This window comes from Mirounga angustirostris, unplaced genomic scaffold (assembly GCF_029215605.1).
Source record: "Mirounga angustirostris isolate CCGP_5_RB_7025 unplaced genomic scaffold, mMirAng1.0.hap1 SCAF_1, whole genome shotgun sequence".
Classification (NCBI taxonomy): Eukaryota; Metazoa; Chordata; class Mammalia; order Carnivora; family Phocidae; genus Mirounga; species Mirounga angustirostris.
This window is the reverse complement of record NW_026991709.1, coordinates 210,193,333-210,218,258: the sequence shown is the minus strand read 5'-3', so window position 1 is coordinate 210,218,258 and position 24,926 is coordinate 210,193,333. Positions and strand designations below refer to the sequence as shown.

General features: G+C 51.8%; 1 protein-coding gene across 2 annotated transcripts in view; it reads left to right on the top strand.

Annotated features, from left to right (window-relative positions):
• Nucleotides 1–9,726, top strand: part of ELAVL1 (ELAV like RNA binding protein 1) — a 38,810-nt gene extending 29,084 nt beyond the window's left edge. For both annotated transcript variants that reach the window (XM_045863141.3, XM_064571997.1), the window contains exons 5-6: nt 3,847–4,072; nt 6,819–9,726. In XM_045863141.3, coding sequence (XP_045719097.1) covers nt 3,847–4,072; nt 6,819–7,143 — 551 coding nt within the window. In that variant the 3' untranslated portion in view covers nt 7,144–9,726. The remainder of the gene's footprint in view (nt 1–3,846; nt 4,073–6,818) is intronic.
• The last annotated feature ends 15,200 nt before the right edge of the window (nt 9,727–24,926 follow it).

Below are 24,926 nucleotides of genomic sequence, written 5' to 3'. Positions count from 1 at the left end.
CACCACCCCCTTGGCTGTGGTATTAAAGCAAACCCTGGGTAGTTTGGTCACAGGAAGTCCTAATTCCGAGGTGACCTCCCTTCTAAGAGACCAGCAGCACCCCCAGGAGATCCCAGAAAGCAGGTGGGCTGGGCCTTCCTGGCTTGTGACAGGTGGGGGTGGAGGTGTGCACACATTTTCCTGTGTCCCCCTGAGCTGTGCTTTGGGGTAGGTGGCCTGGCCACCTGCCCTCCCTTCCTCCACCCCCTCTGTGGAAGCTTAGCTCCTCATATGCTGGCCCTGCTGCCTGGCTGTAGTGCTAGGCTAAGGCCTGTCCTGGAGAGGAGTGGACAGCTCGGGTCCCAGGACCAGAGGGGGAGGAGGGCCTTCTGGAGTGTGGTCCACACGTGCAGCTCGCTGGCATTTCACAGGAGCTCTGGGTAGCCCTGTGCCTGGTGCAGACACCTGCTCTGACGCCAGGCTATGCTGGAGGAACTAGGACCACACCACGGCCTCTATTCTGCACCTTTGCCGTGGGGTAGGGGTGGGATGGGGTGGGGTAAGGATCCCATTTACTCGGTATCAAGCCCCCCTGATCTGCACCAGGACAGTTTCCTGTGGTCCCTAAAGCTCCCCTTTTACCTTCAAGTGCCAGTTGAGAGAGAACAATCCAGTCGGCTGGTCTGTGCACGTGTTTATCCCCAGGCCCACCTGTGTGGGCTGCCTGGGGACCCGGATGGCATGACCGTGCTGGCCCACGTTCTGCTTCCATGGCCCTCCTTTTCCTCATGCCACACGTCCTGCTTTGCCTCTGCTCGTCTCTGTCCAGCCCAGCATGACTGAGTGGAGCTGGCTCTCTCCAAGAACACCCCTGCCCCAGCCACCTGGCTTTCCCCAGGGGCTCCTGCCACCCTGAGAGAGGTCACTTCTGCAGACAGTTCCCCTCAGCCATTTGTGGGCCATTTTGTCTCCTTTCCCTCTGTAAGACTGCTGTCTCTTGGAGGGGGGCACCTCAGGATTGGAGGGCTCCAGGCTCGGCTGTGAATTCAGTGTGGCATCCACGGGAGCTTCACTCTCTCGCAGGCATCCCACCAGCCTCTGCCGCTTCAGAGGAGGGGACTGTCTTCACAGTCCTTGCGAAGGGTGGGGGGGGAGGGAGCCCCTGTGCACAGTCCTGCCCTAGCCCAGGCTGTTGAATTGGAGAGTTAGAAAGGTGAGCCCCCAGGACTGTAGGTTTCCATTCCCTCCTCTACTCCAGAGGGGGCCACCCAGCGGGGCTTCTCTGCCGGCACCCAGGGAGCCCCGAGGGGCCGGAGCAGAGACCAGCATGGTTGGCAGGTTTGCGTGTCCAGTTGGCCTCCAGGTGATGGGCCTTGTAGCGTGGAAGGCAGGGGGCAGCTCTCTTGAGAAAGCTTAACCTTCCTTGTTGACAGAACTTAATTTTTAAATTTTCTTTGCCTTCTTACCCAGTTTAATTGTGAACTTTATAGTTTACTCATCTGGAAATCGTGCCATTCATTGATATCTGCTCTTGATTCTGAAAACACTAGAGGAAAAAAAACCACCACAGGGCCCCCTTCAAAAGGTGTATGTTCATCAGATCATTTAGTGAACGTGTTTTCCCTTTCGCTAACTCTCTCTTTCCTGGGTTCTCTTCATTTCACTTGGGCAGTTTCCATTTGAAAGTCATTTTACAAAACCGAACAGGGAAACCGCCACGGCATACACACTCGCTCTCTGCTTGATGGCAAGGTCCTTGTCTGTAGAACGGAACCGGCTCCCTGAAGGTGGCTTTCTGCAGGAGCCAGCCAGCTACGGCTGTCGGTTACGTTTGCCTCAGGGTGAATCTCCATCCAGGCGTCCGTCTGTCAAAGCTGCCGTTCATGCTGTTCAGCCAATAAAAACAGTGTATGTTGAGTGTGTGGTTTTAGGTGCTCCTTCTGAACTGAAATTGGAAAATGAGCTCAGACTCTAGAATTTTCTTGGTACACGTGTGAATTGCCGGGTCTGTTCTCACTAATTCAGTGTTTCTGGCTGTGTGAATTTTAAATTTATATTTCAACAGTCATGGAGCCAAGGTGGAGGCAGCCTTGAGGCCCCTAGGAGCAGCTGTGTGGTCTCCCGGGCTGCTGTGCTGGGGGGCCGCCAGGAGGGGGAGTTTCCCAGTTGGAAGAGCTGGGGTATGTGCTTTCAGACTCCCTGTGGAGGGTCCACGGTATGTTACAGTTGTAAACAAAGAATCCTTGGCCCGAGGGTCCCTGGCTGCTGTCTGGTTGCTCGAATGGGGCCGAAGTGGTGCATCCAAGACAGGCATGGGATTCTAAGCCCAGAGTGGGCAACTGTGCCTCTCAGTGACACTTGTCACTTCGGCATCCCCCTGGCATGTCTGAGTCTCTCTGTGCCCCTCTGTGGCCTTTGGGCCAGTGGGGAGACCCTCACCCTGTGCCCATTGTGGGGCAGTTGGTGGGACTCTGTGGGAAGGGGTGAGGAAAGGTGCGGGAAGTGGGAGCTGCCTGGGGGACATCTGGTGTGCTCACGTAGCTGGTGGCCTGGGCTGTCCTGCTTTTTAATAATTGTCATTCACTGCATGCTGAAGGCCTTTGTCTGGAGAAGAAAATGTGACTTCAGACAGGCTGTGACTGGCAGTCGAGATGAGTGTCTGGGATAGGGCTATCTACCACAGTCCCTCCCCCCACCCCCCACTTCCACCCCAGTACACATCCATGACTCCTGCCATGGCATCTCACTCTGACTGGCCCTTGGCTGTCCCCTCTCCACTGCGCTTTGACCTTCACACTCGACCCCCTTTTTCTTCTCCCCAGAGAAGGAGCCGGTCCTCTTCTACAGCTCCACATTCCCTCACCCCAACCCCACCCCGTTTGTCAAGTTCTGCAGGGGACAGTTCTCATCCCTCCCAGGCCTAGAATGTAGACGGGTCAGGGTGGAGCATGGCTGAGCCCCCTTCTGCCCGGTTTGCTAGGTCTAACACTCATTCCAGACCAGACACCGCCTTTAGCAGTTGCGCCTTGGATCTCAGGCAGCCTGGTCCCGGTCCACATTCTTGCTCTGTCGAGAGATTGGGTTACATCGGGGCCCCAAGGCTTGACTTCGGCTGGCTCGGTCTAGGTAGCAAGAGGCAGTGCCTCCCCGAGGCAGCTGGAGGCCGGGACAGGGGGCCCTGGGCCTTCCCATGCAGGAGCAGGACAGCTGTGGAGTGGGCCCGAGGCAGGGACCTTAGAATGCAGCACCCAAAAGGTGAGTGAGGTGAGGGCAGGAGCAAAGGGCTGCCGGGTGAGGCTTGTTTACTAGGACTCCGTGCCCTCTGGGGATGACGGGGAAGGAGACAGCCTGCAAAGGACCCACCATCACTCCTTGTCCACAGCGGCCACTCCCGGGACCTGCTGGCAGGACAGGTGGGGTGGGGGGCAGGGGAGCGCGGAGTGCAGGGAGGGCCCCCTCAGCCCCGACCTCGTCGCCCGCCTGCCCTGCTTCTCGGCCCGGCCGCTCACCTGCACTTCCATGGGCACCTGGCGTGGAAGGAGCGATGGCGGGTGGCGTCTCTTCCCACATGGTTTTGAGAAAGAGGTTTGAGTGTCTCTTTGGGAGATCTGTCCGCAGGATATCGTTCGGCAGAGACTGTAGCTGCTGCTGCAGCTCAGGAGGAATTCTGAAGCGTTAATCTTTTATCGGTCAGTGTTTTTTTAAATTCATTCATTCATTTCCGTATATAGGTTTAATTTTTGCTTGCCTCATGAAGGGAGCATCCGACTTGAAGCGCAGCAGACTGACTGACTTGACTTTTGCTTTTCAGTTTTAAAAATCGTTGCTTTCCCCCCCTAACTCCGTTTCTGTTGGTTTGTTAAAAAGGTTTGTCCAGAGGGGTTGCGTTTATCCGGTTTGACAAACGGTCGGAGGCAGAAGAGGCAATTACCAGTTTCAATGGTCATAAACCCCCAGGTTCCTCCGAGCCCATTACAGTGAAGTTTGCAGCTAACCCCAACCAGAACAAAAACGTGGCGCTGCTCTCCCAGCTGTACCACTCGCCCGCCAGACGGTTCGGAGGCCCCGTTCACCACCAGGCGCAGAGATTCAGGTGGGTCGGGAGGCGGCGCTCTCACCAGCCCAGCTCTGCTCCCCGAGGCCCACTGGGCCCGTGAGGCTGGTCGGAGTCACTGCGTGTCTCCGGGCCCCCACCTCCATCAGAAGGTATCTGTGGGAAAGGATGGTTTGTTTCCATCCGAGTCTCGTCAGAAGTGGAACCAGAAAGGTGGTTCGGTCTCCAGCCAGCCCCGGGGAGGGGAGAGTGCACAGCACTCCAGGGTACGGCGTCTGGTGGCGTCTGGTGACCTGAGCGGGGCTGTGAGTGTAAAAGCGGGAAGACGCAGCCTCAGGCGCGCAGAGGTGAGAGCTGTCGCGCTCCCCAGCGTGCAGGGAGCCCTTGCTCCTCCACCTCCCCATGGGTTTGTTTGCATCTCCAAATATCACATGGCTTCTGATTAAAAGCCCCGTCCGGGAAGCAAACGGTTTTCCGACATTGCTTCATCTTTCCAGACTGAAAATGACTCCAGTTGCCAGGATCTTGTAGAACAGACAATGAGAGTCCGCAGCTTGGGCTCCCAAGTCGGGATGTCCCGTCTCATAAGTAGCGGCAGTCCCGATGGACAGGCCCTTGGTTTTGTTTTTGTCGAAACCTATAGCAGTGGCATGAGGGTTTATCTCAGGTAGGTTAGGGGCCTTTTTCTCTATGACTGCGCAGGTTTCCCATCTTTGTTTTAAGCGGTGAGGTTGGGTAAAACCCTGCTCGTCGGTGCAGAGGCCATTTGGGGAGGCACTATTTTCAGCACGTAGTAATGCAGAGTTCTCAACTCGGCTCAGGTTCCAAAGCTGGCCTTCCCTCGTTGGCTTTTCTGGTTTAAGGACAAAGGGAGGGGCAGTGTCTTGGGGCGGAAGTGAGCTCAATCCATTTTTGAAGGTCAGCGAACACAGTCTGTGTCACTGCTGATCAGGTGGGATGCATGGACAGCCGCATGCAGCGGGTTCCCAGTAACCAGCCAGCCAGGGAAGGGCGGGGAGGGGCTTTGGTCACAGGAACAAGGAACAGCAAAGAAAGAGGACCAGAGCAGCCAGAAATGCTGGCCGGGCAGGAAAAGGGGTCTCGACAACCAGAGTGGTTCACAGTGAGAAGAGCCGGAGGGCAGCATGGGTGGCCGGGGAGGTGGGAGGGAAGACCTGCAACCAGAAGGCGGACTCAGTAAGAGGAAGAGAGGCCCAGCCGGGGAGAGAGTTTGCAGCCAGGTCTTCTCACAGCAGGAAGCCTCCCAAATAAAGGAAGGTTCAGCTCTCCTTTGTACCATCAGAGAAAAGAATGGGAAGGTGGGTTTCATGGTGGTCAGGATGAAAGAAACCAACTCCAATGAGCTGGAGAAAAACCAACTAATGCTAATTAATAGGAATGAGGCGTCAGGTTACTTTCAGTACAACAGGTACATGAAGATTCAGGTTAACTGTCATAACTCGGGCTCATGTTTGATTTCCCACAAAACTGGGGCAGGGGACGAGGTCCTCTTTCCAGTTTTAATTGAAAACTAGCTTGGCTTACTGTCACAAAGATACAAGGGTGCTTTTTCTCACCCCCACTTCAGTGACATTGTGATCACTGTTCCAGACAGAGTCAAGTCCACTAACAAGCCAGCTGAGTCATTTAACCAACTCAGGCATCCCGGTGCAGGCTGTTTACAAGACTTTTGTACATTCAGAGCCACAGCCAGTCATGTCTTGATTCTTCCAAACCCTCATTGAAAAGAATCTCTGGATAAGCAGGCTGCACCTGGGGAACTGGTCACTCTTGTCTCATGTCTGTCAAAAGAATGAATCTGTTGAATGGCTCTTGAAGGCACCTGCTCACCCCTGGGTCAGCACCACAGCTCAAAGCCCGATTTTATTTTAGAGCAGGTCATGCTTCTTGGCCCCACGGATGCTGTATCACACTCAGATATTCTTAAACTGACCCAAATCCATTTTTCTGAAACCTTTAGAGGGCCATGTGCCTTCAGCAACAACTTTGTCATCTCCCTTAATTCTGTTGCAATGGCCACACGTTTGTAGAAGGCTTATTTTTTATGCAACTGAAAGCATTGTTTTGGAAAGGGTCCCACATTTTTGGTAGGCTTGGTGGACTTGCAGTTCACGGCCATCACTTCGGCCCCCGGCCCTTCTGGCATGCTGTGAGCCGGCAGCGGAAGGTGGCCTGGAGCCATGGGAAGGAATTCCCGGTGCCCTGCATTGGCCCTTCGCAGGGGTGTGCTCACCTGGGACCCCTCTGACAGGGGCAATCAAGATGAGGGCAGGGTACGATGTTTGGGGGCGGGGGGAAGAAAGAAAGAAAATCCGCCGCCCCCCCCCCCCCCGCCACCGGCCAAACACGTACACACATACAGAGACATAGGGTGTGAAGAGTGAGTTTCCTCTAGGGAGATCTGAGGGTGTAACAACACCTAGGAGGACGTGGAGAAGCTTCCATCCTTTAAATGTGGGAAGCCCAGGAATGACTAAACAGGACCCCCCTCCCCCCAGCGATAGAAGGGCTGAAGGGAGCAGCTGGTCACCAACAGGCCATCACTCCGAGGGACTTGGTTGAAGCTCTGCCCCTCTGCAGGCGACAAGTGTCTCTCCTCAGGGTCAACTCTCTGCAGAGCAGGGAGCAGCCGCCCCCCCCCCATTGAATTCCTGTTTGTGACCGATGGGGGTGTGCCAGCCTTGCCCGAGCCATGCCCCCACCCCTGCATCGGCACACCAGCCTGCATGACCTTGACCTGCATGCTGTGCTCTCTGTTTGCTAGGTTCTCCCCTATGGGTGTAGATCACATGAGTGGGCTTTCTGGTGTCAATGTCCCGGGCAACGCGTCTTCGGGCTGGTGCATCTTCATCTACAACCTCGGGCAGGACGCCGATGAGGGGATCCTCTGGCAGATGTTTGGCCCCTTTGGGGCAGTCACCAATGTGAAAGTGATTCGCGACTTCAACACCAACAAGTGCAAAGGCTTTGGCTTTGTGACCATGACAAACTATGAAGAAGCCGCCATGGCCATAGCAAGTCTGAACGGCTACCGCCTGGGGGACAAAATCTTACAGGTTTCCTTCAAAACCAATAAGTCCCACAAATAACTCGCTCATGCTTTTTTTTTTTGTACGGAATAGATAATTAAGAGTGAAGAAGTTGAAACTTTTTTGTTAGTGTACAACTCATTTTGCGCCAATTTTCACAAGTGTTTGTCTTAGTCTAAATGAGAAGTGAAAAGGTTTTTATACTCTGGGATGCAACCGACATGTTCAAATGTTTGAAATCCCACAATGTTAGACCAATTTAAGTTTCTTAAGTTATTTCCTTTAAAATATATATTAAACAGAAATCTAAGTAGACTGCATTGACTAACCAGTCCCTCGGGACGGTGGTGAACCTGAAGCATGCTTTAACTTCTAAGACTGTCTAACACTCGTTTCATTCGGTGTCTCCACAAACTGGATATAAAAAAAAAAAAAAAAAAACTTTTTAGTTTTAGTTTTCAAACTAAAGATGTTAGACAGATGCTGAGTGTGCGTTTTCTCAACCGCTTCAACATTTTAAGCGATTTCTGCTTTGGTTGACAGGAAATTGCTTTCCCCAGCAGGTGCCATTGCCACTCCTGCTCACTCAGCCCCGGGGCTCTGCAGCGGTGCCATCCGATGGGGGGGGCCGCCACCGGGGAGGGGGGCCGCACGCCGGGCCGCGCCGGGCCCTCCAGAGAAGGACACGCACAGGTTTCGCAAGCCCAGGCGCCAGTGGGAACGGACCAAAGAGTTTCAGGGAAACTCCAGTAGATTCCAGAGTCAGACCTAACTCCAGGCGCGCCTGAAGACGTGCTGCTGATCCTCTGACATCCCGAATTTCTGTGCACACGTTGCATGCACGGTGCCCCGCACACCGGGCGCTGGTGTTCCCAATCATTTCTCCACTTTTCCCAGAGCAGTTCACACAGCTCGAATGCCTAAGATCGCTCTATATTTTAAGAACACGGAAACATTTGAGCATTGTATTTCTCGCATCCCTTCTCGTGAGCGCTAGACTTGTTCCTATTTTAGTCGGATTTTGTTTTGAAACTTTGCTTTCGTATGAACACTCAGCAGAAAAGTACTTACTTCTTGCCAGTTATCTATTAACAACAACAAAAAAAAAACAAAAAAAAAAAACAAAAAAAAAAACCTTTGATTTGTAGTTTTAAAGATTAACCCTCCCAAGTTCTCTTCATAACTGCCTTGACATTCTGGGTTGTTCTGTTCTGTTAATTTTCTTTTGCTTTTTTGTGTTTTTTGTTTGTTTTTACTTTTGCATTTAAGACCATTAAATTTGATTTTGTTTTGCTCAAATTTTGTTTTGTTTTTTATTTTACCTTTTCTTTCTTTTTGGCTAGGTAAGGTCCAGACGGCCAGCATTCAGGGAGGATTTATAAAAGATCTTAAGAAACAAAGACTTGCCTCGAGACAAAGCATTTACAGGTCTGTGACGTAGGAGTGTGCAGTCACAGATGGCGTTTTTAAAATGGGGGAGCCAGTAGGGAGAGTCTGAGAGAGAGAGAGAGAGAGAGCTTGAGAAGTAGCAGGGCCAGACCTCCGGGCAACTCCTCAGGAGTGTGATCTGACTTTTATAAATATCTAGCGTTTAGAGAGAATCAAAAATAGGAGAACTTAGTACCAGCAGTTTTTACGCCTTGACATAAGACTAAAACACATAACAATAGGCAGTTTTAGTTGATCAATATCATGGAATTGTGGTATTATTTATCTATTTATCTACCTACCTATTTATTTATTTATTTAAGTGGAAAAAAAATTGGGCACAGCCTTCTCCAGAGCAGGTCAGTGTTCTGAGACGCCCCCCGGACCGTCTGAGGCTGCCTGTCCCAGCCCCGTTTCCCTCAGACTTTGTCGAGGGGCTGCCAACCGCTTGCATTATCCTCCCCAACTTGAGATGTTGTCATGTTGTTTTCCCACCGAAGGGGCCAAGTTCATACCTTGAGGCCTTCTCGTGAGTTGGCCACATGCCATGGAGGAACCCCCACCCCCTCCTCCAGCGGAAGTTTCCAGATCCTAAGTCAAAGCCCGCTTGCGTGCCTCCTCCTGGAGCCCAGAGCCAAGGCCCGTCAGCCTGGATTTGACACAGGAGAGGGGCCCCCCTGCTCTGTCTGCCCCAGAGCGCTCTTCACCGCAGACCAGGACGTTCCCCTGGAAGAATATGCCTTTCAGGTTGTGCTAGCCTTGGGCCGGTGTCTCCTCAGTGAAGATGGATTCCCATTAGGTCTCTTCCTTGACACACATTCCTGCCTGCCCTCACTAGCGTTCCATGTCTTACTTGAATTCTGTCGGAAGCAAAAACCGTGAAATGACGGGCTGGGAGCCAGCACCGCCGCTCCTTCCCTCCCCGCCCGGTTATCCGAACCACATTGATCACTGATGCTGGCACAGAGGAGGAGATGAGCCTTCGAGAGTTGCCTGAGGTTTCTCAGTTCAGTAAAATCCTCCTTTTACACGGGCTCCACTCTGAACAGCCTTTCTGGCTAAAACCCCAGCGCGTTGCTTTGGGAGTGTGAATTTGCAAGTGTGTGGAAGGCTTTCGCTTTTGACGTGTTACTTAACCCTGAAAAGCAACTGGCGCTCCCAGGGATGTACCAGGTGCTGGTCCTGTGTCCAACAAGTTCATTATCTCTTCTCCAGGCTTGTTCGCAAAAAGGAAGATCCCATTTTTTAAAAGTCACAATCCAAAAGAAAACTGTTTTATAAAAGTTTTTTACATAGGTCGATCATATTTGTATTTCACAAAATGAGTGCTCTCCTTTTTATTTGGGAATTTTGATGAAAAAAAAGAATTAAAGAGTAGATAATGTTAATTTATCAAAAGTTTGGTTTGGTACATAAATACCAAAGAGGCTTTGACTGGATTTTCTCTTGGCCTGCCTAACATCCCCTGATAGTTGTTTGCTAAGAAACTCCAAATTTGTGAACCTGGTTCCAGTTGAATTATTATTCACTTTTCACGCCTTGGCTCTGCCCTTCTTTAGTTTTTCATTGTACTATGCCAAGCTGTGGTTTTCTGCGCTGGCTGTGCCTCTAGTCGCACGTCCTGTGACTGGGATCCCCACCCCCACCCCAGCCTGCCACCATCTTGCCAGAGTAGCTGCGAGACGGGCTTTCCTGGCCTGTAGGCAGATGGTGCTGGGTGGGCTCCACCTTCTTTGTTCCCTGAAGGTGAGTCCTTCCCTTGCCAAGGGCAGCTGCCTTAACCTCTGAGAGTCTGCACTTGGTGTTCGTGTTGGAGACCCAGCATCCAGGGTCTGACCTGTGCTGCTGGAGGGAGCTGGTGCTTTCTGAGCTGGCAGCTGGCAGGGGGGCGGGGGGGGGGGGGGCGGCGGCCCTGCTGGATCAGACAAGTAGGTGAATCCGAAGGTTACTGGCAATAACTCGCCCTGGTTTGCCTCCAAACTAGGGCCGTTGACCGACCCCAAGTCTGCTGTCGGCCTTGAAAATCAAAGTTAACGTCACCCAGCTGTTCCATTTCACATCTGATTCAGCCTGATTTTATTTCTCTGTGCTTTTTGCAGCCTTCCTGGGTTGGGTAAGAGAGAGTAAGAATAAGCTGCCAAAGGTCTGTGTTCCCCAGCCACCCCCCTCCCCAAGCCCTCCCCTTGAAATCCCTGCCACCTTCCCAGGACCTATGGCACCTCTGGGACCTGAGGCAGCTCCTCAGGAAGCACCTCCCGCTGTCCATCAGATTCCCAGGCCCGGCCCCCAACTGAAGTCCCAAGTGCTTTCTGTTGAGTGGCATTGATGATTGACCCTTGCTGACGATAGCGGTAGAACCTGAATCCCAGACCTCCAGCAGGGTTCACACTTCCAAACCTTTTGATTTGCCTCTGACTTCTAATGATTGTATCGTACATTTTCCCACAGCCTTTTGGTGACCTAGTTTTCAGATTTCCGCTTGGTCGTTAAAAAAAAAAGAAAAAAATTATTTGTACATCACCGCAGGGACCTAAGTTTAGGTTAACCGACGGCTTGAGCAGCGGCTTTGAGAGGACTCTTGCATTCCACCAGGAGAGAAGGCTTGTCCGTTGGTTGGGGCCACCTCTTTACCATGTACTGTTCCGTTTCCAGTGACTTGCTCTGGGGGGCGGGGCGCTTGACCAGCTGGTTCCCGTGCTGTACAGTAGATGGGTAGACGTTTTGTATATTAGTGTGTTTTAAGTTATTGATTTGTTTTATATAAAATAATTTATTTTTCAGGTACCATTTTTCATTTTAACTTTGTTTTTACATGGGTTTGTTTTCAATAAAGTATGACACTGCTGTCCAAAAGTCAACAATAAAATGAATCCCATTGTGTTCTTTTGAGGATGCTTATGTAACTAGCTCTTTTTTATTATTTTCAGGGAAAAAAAAAAAGCCCTTCTCAGTTTTCCATCTCCCCATTTGCCTTTTTATCCTTGTGAATAAATGTTCTTTAGTGTTTTAGGAGGAAAAAGCAAACCTAGATTTTGATAATCCAGAAGATTTCAGATTAATAAAGAAGCTTTGAAAGAAGACCATTTTTCAAAATTTTAGTGAAGTGTGAATATTTTTTGTCAATGGCTTTCTCAAAGAGAATGAAACTTTTGCACCATTTTCAGAGTTTTTATAGAGATGCCAAATTGATATATTTACATGTAATGGAAACATGAAAAAGTTTTATTAAACAATTGTTCATAGCTGTGTAGACATTTTAATTCAGTTTCCAAAGCTCTCAAAGCGTATTTTTGGAGTACGAAGTGATATCGGTTTGGGGTGTTACTTACGGTTCCAAATGACTCGATTGTCCAAATACTTAGATCTTTCCACAGGGATCAGGTTTGTGTTAAATGCTGTATGTTAACTATGACTGGAATTCTGTGATATTTTGGTAATAAATGAAGTGGGCTCATTGAGATGTGGTGGTGTAGGGGTGATGGTGTGTAATTGTAAGCAGCCAAGCTGAGAGTACAGCGCCGGCCAGGACTGCAGGTGACTTTCTCCTGCCTAGGTAAGCAGCTGCCTTCTGCCAAGCTGTCCCCTGTGTGCCAGGCCACAGAGCCCTGGGACAGCCCAACCCCAGAGTGGAGAGGGGAAGGCACCAGGACATGCTCTGTGACCCACTGCCTCTGCCCAGATGCACCCCTCATCTGGACGTCCTCACAAGCCAGCCCCCTCCCCAGGGAGACCCAGAGGCCTCGCTTCTCTTCTCTCAGAGGTTTGTGGGCTTCCTGCGTTGTCCCTGGGTGTTGCCTCGCCATCTGCTCCCCACACCTGAGCCCTGTGGCCGTTCTGAGTATCTTCTGATGCTAATCTCCTTCGGTGATGAGAGTGAGTTCTGACTCACTGGGGGCACAATGGAGCACAGGGGTCTTAGGGTCAGAGTCTTCGGTTCGAGTCCTGGTTCCGCCCACTCCCCAGTGTGCAGTGCAGGCAAACCAGTGACTCTCTGGGCCTCAGTTTCCCCTCTGTGAAATGGGGGTCCATAACAGCCACCCATCTCCCTCTTTGCCAGATGTGGCTAAACGCCCCACGGGTTCCCTTGTAGAAGTACGGTCTGGTACCAGCTGGGGAAGCAGGGTGGCACTCCAGCAAGGGGGGGCTCCTCGGGTGTCCCTCGGGTGCTCTGACCCAGGGGCCGGCTCGGGACCTCCAGCCGGGGGCCCTGGGCAGCCTCTTGTGTGCCGGCAGTCCCAGGCACCAAGGAGAAAAGGGATCTGGGTGTCAGTCCTCCTCCATGTGTTGGACAGCAGGGCTTCCTGGACCAGAGCGTGGGTCCACCTCCTCCAGGAGCCTCGTTTAGAAGCAGACTCTCGGCGTCAGCAGGTCTGGGGGACCAGAGAGTCTGCGTTTCTCATGAGCGCCCCCAGTGATGCCGGAAGTGTGCCTCAGCGGAGCCTCCCAGCCCCCTTCGCCCCACATTCCCCCTCACCCCAGACCGTGGAGCCCCGAGAGGCTGAGCCCCGTGTGCAAGGGGGGGCGGGATTCTCTTGCCACCAGATGGTCTCCTCTTGAGCTGCTTTCGTTCTTCCGTTCAAGGTTACGTTTGCAAGGGCCTAATGCCTGCATCCCTTTGTCTTTGGATTTTGTGGTTTTTTTGTTTAACCTCAGTAATATCTTGGCACAATTTGAAAGGATTTCCAGAAGAGAAGGGAGAAAATCACAGACACCACTGTTGTCTGGGAAACTGCGGTTTGTGTTTAATAATAAGATCCGAGTTGCGACATGAGGGTGGGGGCTATGGGGGCACCGTGAACTGACCCCTTACCTCTGCCGTTGGCCTGGAGCCCACTCAGAGCAGGACAGCTGCTGGTGGCCCGGGGCTTTGAGCCCCTGACCAGTGGCAGAGCCCCAGGCTTTCCACCCCACCAGCTTTGGGAAACCATAGGGCAGTCCTGCAGCACAGGTAAAGCTGGCCTGGGAGCATTTATCCCAAGTGCACACCTTGCTTTCCTCCACGTGCTAGGGCCTGGCAGAGGTCAGAAAGAAGCAGCCAGAAGACCCCCAGCCGGTGCGGGTGATCTGAGAGCCAGGCGGGTGCGGCCGCAGGGGAGGGCCCTTGGGGGAGTGGCATCTGAGTGGGAGCTGGCTGAGCAGGGACCGGTTTTGTTGCTAGAAGGTGGTGGCGGGCTGGCAGTTGTAGCTCCTGTTGGTCACGAGTCTTGCTGTTCACTTTACAGAGTACTTACTGCCCTTTATGGGCACATCCCTGTGAGGGAGGTGTTACTCTTGAGTGTTGTTCATGTACCCATTTTACAGATGATATGACCAAAGCTTAGCCGGCCGGTTAGAGAAGAGATGTCTTCCAGTGTTTGTTTGTTTTTTTTTAAACCAATTTGGTATAGAGCATCCTAGGTTTGGCCGGCTCCTTAGTTTTGTGAGAATGAGGTCCCAGAAACAGTCTGTGCAGGGCCTGGAGCTCCGGAAACCACCAGGGGCCTCACAGGAAAGACTCTGGAATCCAGGGTGGGAGGACACGCTGTCTCAGCTAAAGCCAGTTTTTCTCTACGAGTGAATGCAAGCATTCTCCTTCATCCACGTAAATAAAATTGCCGCGTCCCGAGGAAACCGCTGTGTGGATCGTCACCAGATGTGGACGGCGTGGTGGGGACAGTCTTGGTCCATTTTGACACACACAACTCGTGGCAACTGGAAACTTCCCACAGGGGCCCCTCAGAAGGCCAGGGTGCCTAACCCAGGCCCACGGGACTCCCGAGGAGAGTCGCACATGCTCGAACTAGAGGCTCTGGGGCAGACGCTCCGAAGGCAGGTGTAGGTGTGCACGCTGCCTTTCCCCAGGGGGGAGGGGGGCGCTGCAGCGCGGTGTGTCTGTCTCTTCGAGGTTCACAGGCCTCCTCAGCAAGCTGGGCTGAGGCAGGCGGTGGAGGCCTCAAGGGCCGAGGCCACCCCCGCAGTGAAGGGGCGACTGGTGCCTCCGTCCCTCCCCTGCTGAGCGCGTCCGCCTCTCCGCCGAGGGCTGGGAGCGGGCAGGTCCATCGCAAGGGTTTTCACAGGGCATCCGTGGCATGTGCACTCACAGGGACAAATGGATCGCACCGCAGCAGTTCCAGGTGAAAAGCAGAAGTGACCAAATAAAGGGACTCTTAGAAAGGGATGTGTCCAAGGTGGAGGGATCGGAGTCCTGCGTGGACCACTGGTGGAAGATGAGGCCGTCCGGAGAGACCTGATCAGAGGTGGAAGACGCCAGCCGTGGAGGCATCAGGGGCCCAAGCCAACAGAAGCACAGAAGCACAAACCTTAAATCTGCTTTGTCAGAAGGCTTTGATTTTTTTTTTCCCCCTGGTAATTTTTTAAAAATCTTAAAACATTCCACTTATCTGCTTTTGTGACCCCAGAAAAAAAAAATGTCAGTGTTTGGCAAGTTATTTTTAAACCCTTCAACCACATGAAGATGCAGTCTTAAATGTTTTGATTTTAAAGAGATTGTGTGTAAAGCACCCCCTTTTCTTCCCTCTCCTTCCCTCCTGTTTGGGCCCATTTAATCCCCCCTGCCCAACGCAGGTTATATCCCTAAAAAGCCAGGAATCAGACTGAAAGGTGTGGCAGCTTGTTGGTGAGGACGGTGGAGGCATGGGGCAGAGGGAAGGAGAGGTCAGGGCCCTCCCAGCCACCCCTGGTGACATCCTGCAGTCTGGCGTGAGTCTCAAAGGAAGGGGAACATTACGGGGCTTATAGACGTGTCACCCCAGTCACATGGCCATCTCCCTGTGCCTTCACATCCTCTCCCCTCTGTGTGTGTCCATCTGTCCAAACTGCCCCTTTCTATGACCTCAGTCCATTGGGTCAGGACCCACCCTTATTGACCTTAACTTTCAACTTGATCACCTCCGTGAAGACCCTGTCTCTAAGGTCACATGCTGAGGTCCTCCAGGTTAGCACACCAACATGTATTTTTCAGGGGACACAATTCAACCCATACCTGGCCCCCTCAAAGGTTTGTCACCAGGTCTTCTCTGTGCGCCCCCAAAGCAGTGCATTGGGGTTTCATCGTGTGCCCCGGCGCTGAGTTCCCCTTTGTGAGTTTCGGGGAGGAGACTAAACAAGCTGCTGCCTAGAAGGATTTCTTCTGCTGGATTTCATGTGACGGTGGCCAGCAGGACAGGCTACATAATTTGTGAAGCCTGGTGCAGAATGAAAATGCGCTTTGTTCAAAAATTTCAGAAAAGGGGCGCCTGGCTGGCTCAGTCAATGGAGCATGCGACTCTTGATCTCTCGGGGTCATGAGTTCAAGCCCCACGTTGGGTGCAGAGTTTACTTAGAAGAAAATATTTCAGATAAAAATGTCCGTACATTGGAATATATTCAGCCTTAAAAAGAAAGGACATCCTGACACCTGCCATGACGTGGACGGACCCTGAGGACACTGCTCAGTGAGAGGAGCCAGACATAGAAGGACACAGTCCCATAGGACCCCACTCCCAGGAGGTCCCCAGAGGAGTCCCGTCCACAGAGACAGAGAGGACAGGGTGGGAGCTGGGGCTGGGCAGCGGGTGCGGAGTCTGTGCTTCATTGGGACAGAGTCTCCGTGTGGGGAGATGGAAAGTTCTGGAGATGGAGGGTGGGGTGGCTGCACAACAGTGTGAATGCGCTTAATGTCACCTAACTGGACACTTAACAGTGGTTACAATGGTAAATCTTATGTCATACGTATTTTACCACAATTAAAAATAAAGTTTTAAAAATGTACTGAGAACGTTAAAATGGCAACAGCAGAGCATGACACCGAGCACGGGGCTGTGTGGGTCTGCCGAGGGTCACTCGCTCCCCAAAGCCGCCCGCTCAGCTGCGTCTCGCACCACCTGCCGCATGCAGCCCACAGGCCTCCCCGTGCGGCCAACACTCCCTTGCCCTTGGTGCCCAGGTGGGGAGGAACCCGCTCCCCCCACCCCCCGCTGGTGTTGACCGCAGCTGGATGTACCCAGTCCCGGCCAGTGCCTGTGAAAATCCACAGTGGGTTTGCTGGTGGACAGTACTAAGTGCCAAAAGAAGCAAGGTGGGCATTGATGGGATCCAAGGACCTCCCGTGGTCTGGGTGTTGGTCTGGTGGACTGCCCCTCCTGGGCTCCCAGCCCACCCTGAGGGCCTCTGGCTCCGCAGGCCGCCTGAAGTCGGGGAGCAGGTCAGCCCTGGCCCTGAGCCCCCGGAGGCGGGAAGCCCACAGCCAGCACAGCTCCTTCTGCTGGTGAAGGAGCCAGTTCCTTCTGAGCGGTATGTCTGGGATTGCTCCCAGCTTCGTGGGTCTGTCCTCTCCCCTACCAGCAGCCCAAGCTGCGCTCTCCTCCGCATGTGCTCGCCCCCTCCGGTGGAAGCTTGCTTCCCTCCCCCCATCACCACCCACGTCCCTCCTCACCCACGCTCCCCACTGGCTCCTGGCCCCGCCAGCATGGGCCACTGTGCCTCTTCCCCTACGGCCTCTGACCTTCCAGCCACTCTTGCATTCAATCCGCGCATCCTCACTGTGTAAAACACCTGAGAGAGGCTGGTCCGTGGGTGAGCGGATAAGCAAATGGTGGCCCATCCATACAGCAGCATAGGACTCAGCCATAAAAAGGAGTGAAGCTCTGACATGCTCCTATTCGGATGAACCTAGAAAACGTGTTGAGTGAAAGAAGCCAAGACACAAAAGGTCGAATATTGGGGCGCCTGGGTGACTCAGTCGGTTAAGCGTCTGCTTTCGGTTCATGTCATGATCTCGGGGTCCTGGGATCCAGCCCAGCACCGGGCTTCCTGCTCAGCAGGGAGTCGGCTTCTCCCTCTGCCTCTCCCCTCCCCCCATCTTGTGTTTTCTCTCTCTCTGTCTCTCAAATAAATAAAATCTTAAAAAAAAAAAAAAGTCACATGTCTGATTCCATTGATAAGAAATGTCCAGGGGCGCCTGGGTGGCCCAGTTGGTTAAGCGACTGCCTTCGGCTCAGGTCATGATCCCGGGGTCCTGGGATCGAGTCCCACATCATGCTCCCTGCTCGGCGGGAGGCCTGCTTCTCCCTCTCCCACTCCCCCTGCTTGTGTTCCTGCTCTCGCTGTCTCTGTCAAATAAATAAATAAAATCTTTAAAAAAAAAAAAAAAAAGAAATGTCCAGAACAGGTAAATCCATAGAAAGTAAATTAGTCATTGTCAGGGACTGAGGGAGGAGGGACTAGGAGCAGCTGCTTCATGGGGACAGGATTCCCTTTTAGGGTGATGGAAATGTTCTAGAACTACAGAGTATGGTGGTTGCACAACATTTATGCACTAAATGCCACTGATTCAGCTCACTTTAAAAGGGTGAATTTTGTTATGTGTATTTCACCTCAATCAAAAGACAAAAATCATCGTCGGTGTTTCAACTGCCAAGAATTTGACGCGAATGAGTGAGACCAGCTGACTCACCATGGGTGCTCAGCCCAGATGGTGTCAACCTTTAAGTCTCCAAATGGGTCCGTTCCCATGGAAACGGAGTCAGGAGATCTAGGTATTCGTTTGCAAGGGTGGCTTAAAAAACCAGAACTTATCATATCACAGTTCAGGAGGCCAGAAGTCAGAGATGGATGTGCGAGCAGGTTGGTTTCTTCTGAGGGTGAGGGAGACTCCATTCCAGGCCTCTCTCTGGCGTCTGGTGCTTGCTGGCCATCTCTGGTGTTCCCTGGCTTCTGGTAGGTAGCCTCACCAGGATCTCTGCCTTCTTCTTCACACGGGTCTCCCTGTGTGCGTACCTGTGTCCAAATTTCCCTTTTAAAGGGACGAAGTCGTATTGGACATGGGGCCACCCTCCTCCAGGATGACGTCATCTTCACTAATCATACTGGCGATGAACCTGTTTCCCGATCAGGTCACATTCAGAGGTGTGCTGAGGGTTAGGACCGCAACATACGAATTGGTGGGGAACCACGTATTGCTTCACAACAGATTGGAAATTATAAAGATTTACTTATTTGAGAGAGAGGATCCCCAAGCAGACTCCGTACTGAGCATGGAGCCCAACGTGAGGTTTGATCTCACAACCCTGAGATCACAACCTGAGCTGAAACCAAGAGTTGGACGCTCAACTGACTGCGCCCCCGGATTGGAAATTTTTTTTTTTAAGATTTTTTTTTATTTATTTATTTGAGAGAGAGAGACACAGCGAGAGAGGGAACACAAGCAGGGCGAGTGGGAGAGGGAGAAGCAGGCTTCCCGCGGAGCAGGGAGCCCGATGCGGGGCTCGATCCCAGGACCCTGGGATCATGACCTGAGCTGAAGGCAGACGCTTAACGACTGAGCCACCCAGGCGCCCCCCGGATTGGAAATTTTAAAAGAAGCAAAAGCCAAAACCTGAGCCTTCATCACAGATCATTAGGGAAGTGCAGGCTGCGTGGGAAAGACACATATCCATTAAGTAACACACATGTGAATTCCCACAGGCCAGGTTGAGCGCCGTGAGGAACTTGGAGCTATGAGAAGGAACAGCAGAGAGGCCAAGTCTGGATGGGGGTCAAGGAACTGGGGAGGTTTTGTGGAACCAGGAGGGGCAAGCGTAGGGAGGAGGCGGGTGAAGCCACTGGCGGAATAGGACGGAAGAATCTGAGGGCAGTGGGGCAGGGCTCCCGGGACAACTCCATCAGCAGATGGGGCTGAATGTGCCAGAAGCCAGGAGTGCAAGCCTGGGGAAGACAGGGCCCCCGCAGTGCTGGCATCCCTGCAGTGCTTGGACCCCAGCTCCACCCTGGCAATTCCCTCAACCCTCCATTCCAGAGAAGTCTCAACGGCAGAGGGCATGAGAGGGGTAGAAGAGGTCCCGGCATTGACGACCCCAACTTCCCACTTCATCTGTGTGTTAGGATGTGGCATTCCCCCACCGGACGGTGGCTCCCAGCCCCCAGTCCTGCGCCAGCCGTCCTGTCTCTGCCCCTTCACACTGCTGCTCCTTCTTGCTTATTAGCCAGCACAGAGCCCAACATGAGGCTCGAGCTCACGACCTGAGCTGAGATCAAGCGTCAGGCGCTCAACCGACTGAGCCACCCAGGCCCCCCCCCTTTTTTTTTTGATTTCGTGATATTTATTGATACTTAGGTGACTTTGTGAATGCATTTTATTTTTTTTAATTTTTTTTATTATTTTTTAAGATTTTTATTTATTTATTTATTTATTTATTTTTAAAAGATTTTATTTATTTATTTGAGAGAGAGAATGAGAGAGAGAGCACATGAGAGGGGGGAGGGTCAGAGGGAGAAGCGGACTCCCTGCCGAGCAGGGAGCCCGATGCGGGACTCGATCCAGGGACTCCAGGATCATGACCTGAGCCGAAGGCAGTCGCTTAACCAACTGAGCCACCCAGGCGCCCGTGAATGCATTTTATAAATCATTAAGTGCTGTACAAACTCAAGGAGTTACTATTAGTATACTATCTTCCCAAGCCACCTGGATCGTGTATGTCCTCCCCTCTGAGAACAGGCGAATCCACAGAGACAGGAAGTTGATCAGCGCTTGCTGGGGGAACTGAGGAACAGGCACAGGGTTTCTTTTGGGGGCGATAAAAATGTCCTAAAATTAGATACTGTGATAGTCGTACAACTCTGTGAATATACGAAAAACCACTGAATTGTATACATTTTAAAAGGATGAATTTCTTAGTACGTGAATTCCACCTCAAAGGTGTTATTAAAACCACAAATCCCCCCACTGCATTCAGACGCCTCACCATTGGTCTCAGGGACTTCATAGACACTCCCCGTCATGTGCTAGATGCCTTCCCTCTTTTCCCCAGGACACAGAACACGTAATAAAGTGTAGAATCTTTCCCAAACTTCTTTTTAAAATGGTATTTGAAACTGGGGCCTCCTGGCTGGCTCAGTCAGTAGAACCTGAATGGAAGGCAGACGCTTAACGACTGAGCCACGCAGGCGCCTGCCTTCCTTCCTTCCTTCCTTCCTTCCTTCCTTCCTTCCTTCCTTCCTTCCTTCCTTCCTTCCCTTCCTTCCCTTCCTTCCCTTCCTTCCCTTCCTTCCCTTCCTTCTTTCTTTCTTCTTTCTTCCTCTTTCTTTCTTTCTTTCTTTCTTTCTTTCTTTCTTTCTTTCTTTCTTTCTTTCTTTCTTCTTTCCTTCTTCCTTCCTTCCTTTTTCTTTCTTTTTCTTTTTCTAAGATTTTATTTATTTGACAGAGAGAGAGGGAATACAAGCTGTTCTCTTGTCCTCAAATTTCCAACTGTTATTTGTCATAATGAGGAAAAATTCAAAGATGCTAAAATCTTTCATTTTTGGGGGGGGGCGGGGCAGAGGGTGAGGGAGAGAGAGAGAATCCCAAGCAGGCTCCGCACTCAGCACAGAGCCCAACGCGGGGCTCAACCTCTCGACCCTGAGATCAAGAGGGTCTCTTGACCCTCTTGATCTCTGAGTCATGAGTTCAAGCCCCACGTTGGGTGTGGAGCCTACTTAAACAAACGGTATTTGAAATTGATCTGGGGGAAGTAAAGTCAGAAGAGTAACATATACCCACCTTCTTACAACTATTTTATTCATCATCTCATCTCAGGAAATACTAGGTATGAAAGAACCTGAAAATTAAATTAAAAAAAAAAAAAGGAAAATTCCTGGATATAGGTGTGGATAGATGTTTTTTTTTTACTCTGCGTTTTGATTGACTTGAAAAACATGACAGTTTCTTTAAAATCAGGAAAATCCTCAAGATACAAAGTGTACTTATTGCTATGTAGCCTCAATTTCCCCCAAATCGTGATACAAAGCTCTCTAGCGTGCCCAGAAGATTGCATTACAGTTCTTACACACTGAGCACAGGTCTCACGGTTTACAAGGTCAAAGGCACCATTTGTTTCTGCCAACAAAGCATACCGTGCCTTTTACCCCATAGAAAGCCAAAGGGATGTTTCTTCGAGTGCTCCCTTAGTGACTTTTGATGTGGCACGTGGCTACTGGACGGTCCTTCAAACTCAAACGAGATCTGGAAGGACTGGAAGTAAAATTAATGTTGGCAGCTGTGCGTGTTTATTCCCACAGAAGTTAAATCCCAGTGATTCAAGACTTTCTCACCATATCCTTTTCAACTCCCTGAGCAAGGGGATATAGGAGGGAAGGAGCTAAGCCAGCCACTTCTCACCTCCTTGGGAGGGATTTCAAGCAGGCTGAGAGGAGAGAAATTGGGGAGCAGCATGGTATCGACTCACCAGGAGCTGACTCGTCTGGAGGTGGTTCTACGTTTCCAGCTGACACCCTTGACTGCAAAGGAAGCCAGCCGTCTGCAGGGCAACTGAGTTCCCCCAGCACAACCATGCTGGGAGAGAACCACTCGGAGGGTATGCTCTGTATGGGCATCTGAGCTAAACTGCCCTGGAATCTCATAAGACTCTTTTTACAGGGGCACCTGGGTGGCTCAGTCGTTAAGCGTCTGCCTTCAGCTCAGGTCATGATCCCCAGGTCCTGGGATCGAGCCCCGTGTTGGGCTCCCTGCTCAGTGGGGAGCCTGCTTCTCTCTCTCTCTCTCTACCCTCCCCCTGTTAAATAAATAAATAAATAAATAAATAAATAAATAAATAAATAAAATCTTTAAAAAAAATAAAGACATTTCTCTGGTGATTCTTATTTTTTTTTTTTAAAGACTCTTTTACATTAGAAGAAAGCAATGGTATTGCCTTCCTTGCTCAGAGGAAAGAATGGATTCAGAACCAATCTAAATGTGTTAGAATGAAGTCTTGGAAGAAACACAAACCGTCGGTAGTGACAGATTAGAGCATGAGGCTTGATAAGCGATGTGGCAGATTATGAATTTGGTAATCTGGAAATGTTTTTATCTGTTTTGCCTTCACACAACTGCTCTTCTTAGAAAGAGGCTTTCTGGATCTGACACCAGGGAGATCATGAAGTCTAGAAAATATAAAAATTTTAACTATTTTTATATAACAACTGTAACTGTATTTATATAATATGTTCTCTTGTCCTCAAATTTCCAACTGTTATTTGTCATAATGAGGAAAAATTCAAAGATGCTAAAATCTTTCATTTTGGGGGGGGGCGGGGCAGAGGGTGAGGGAGAGAGAGAGAATCCCAAGCAGGCTCCGCACTCAGCACAGAGCCCAACGCGGGGCTCGACCTCTCGACCCTGAGATCGTGACCTGAGTCCAAATCAAGAATTGAACACTTAACCGACTGAGCCACCAGGTGCCCCTATTTTCTGTATTCTGATGCTCTGTCACCTCGGGGCCTTGCTGATCTGGGAAAGACTTGCCCCTCCCAGGGCTCGCTAATTCCTAGAGAGAGGAAAACAACTTGCCCAAACTGCACCTTTCGTGTGCAGACCAGTCAATGCAGAGCCCACACCGCCAGCCCCCTCCTCTGCGGGGCTCTCACACTCGGGGCAACTACCCCCTGTCCTGATCAGCCCAGGGCCTGGAGCCAGACAATGGGGCTGGCCCCTATGCCCCAGAAGGCTGTCTGCATTCAGAACTCCGTGTATTCCAGAGACTGTTGGCTTGCTTCACTTGGCAAGTGTTTTCAGGTCCATCCCTGTTGCAGCAGGTATCAGAACGTTATCCCTTTGTGAGGCTGAATACCATTCCAGCGTACGGATGCACCACATGGTGTTTATCATCTGTCGGTAGACACTAGGGTTGGTTGCTTTCCACCTTTTGGCTGTTAATGAATAGTGCTGCTGTGAATGTGGGCGTGCGCAGGCCTCCTCCACACTGGTGGGTTGTTCCCTCTTTTCTCTCCTCCCCATCTTCCCTTTCTGGATCATGGTAACAGAAGAGGGGTTGATAATAGTACCAAGACTGAAAAGACAGGCCCTAGGATGATCAGTCCCCCAAAATATGCTAAAAGTATGCCCCATTGTGACTTGCATGGGCCCCAGGCACTTTGGCCTTCATGGGTCCCATAGTCCATAAAGGAAAAAAAAAAATTTATATGTATACATTAAAAGTTAAATTTTACGACCAAGGTGGGGCATAAAGATGGATAGAATCGGGGCACCTGGGTGGCTCAGTTGGTTGAGTGTCTGTCTTTGGCTCAGGTCATGATCTCAGGGTCCTGGGATTGAGTCCCGCATTGGGCTCCCTGCTCAGCGAGGGGTCTGCTTCTCTCTCTCCCTCTGTCATTCTCCCTGCTCATTCCATCTCTCATTCTCTCTCTCAAATAAATAAATATGTAAAGCTTAAAAAAAAAAAAAAAAAAAAGATGGGTAGAATCCAGACTAGATCATGGGGGCCTTTCCTTCTCATTTTAAAAGAAACTGAAACATTTGCAAGGGCCCCCAATGCACTGGGCATTTAATAGATAAGTCAGCCCTGCTAACAGGTCAGGCCTGGCTCTTTGAAAGGCCTGATTGCCTCATAGGCTCTGCATCCGCTGCCTACTGACTATCCCACCCATAACCTACGTGGACTCTGATGAGCGCAAATAATTTCGAGAAGAGAGATCAGCGAAGTGCTTAATAATGGCCTCTGCTGCCCGCCTTAGCCCCTAAAAGGCAGCCTATCTCCTGGCTCCTCAGCAGGCCCACCTGCCAGGGCCCCTGGTTTGGGACACTATGGTGTCTCCTAGGGACCTCAGTGGCCTCCTCACTGCAACCAGAGGGATGGTTGCGCAAACAGAGCTGACTGTAGGGCCCACAGGACACCCACCACGCCCTTCTGCGCCGCTGACATTTGCATAGGCTGTTCCCTCCCTCCCCCCCCAGAGCATCCTGTCCTCATCCCCTGCCCCCCCGGGGCCAGGAGTCCCCCCCCCGGGGCCAGGAGTCCCCCCCCCCTTAACCTGGGAGGACAGCCCTGCCCTAACCGGGCCAGCCACATCCTTTCTGAGGCTGCCAGCGGCTGTGGGCAGCTTTGGGCGCCCATCTGCACAAAAGAGCTCCTGCTAGCATCCGCCTCAAGGGGTGGGGGTGCTGGAGGGGGGGCTGGCGCTGAAGAAGAGGGCCGAGCACGCTGTTCTGGAGCAGACGGGGTGCTCCTCCAATGCCAGGAGCTATTATTGTACCTGGAGGAGGGGAACAGGGGCTGGAGGAGAGAGCCAGCCGGTAGAGGAGGGAGCAGGGCCGGGAAGGAAGCCAGACAGAAGGCAGACAGAACATGGAGGCCTGTGGGCCACGGCAGCAGCTGGGCGTGGGCAGGGGCTCTGGGCCGAGGGAGGACGCAGAGAAGCTGTTGCAGGCGTTTGCAAAGGACTGCCCTAACAAAGTACACAGCCCTGGGGGGCTCACACACCAGAAACGTGTCGTCTCGCAGCTCCAGGGGCCGGAGATCAAGCCGCGGGCACACGTGGCTGCTGGCGAGGCCTCTGTCCTTGGCCGGCTGATGGCCGTCCCTGTGCACGTGTCTGCGTCCTCACCTCCTCTTCCTAGACGGACACCGGTCACACTGGACGAGGATCCATCCTAATGACCTCAT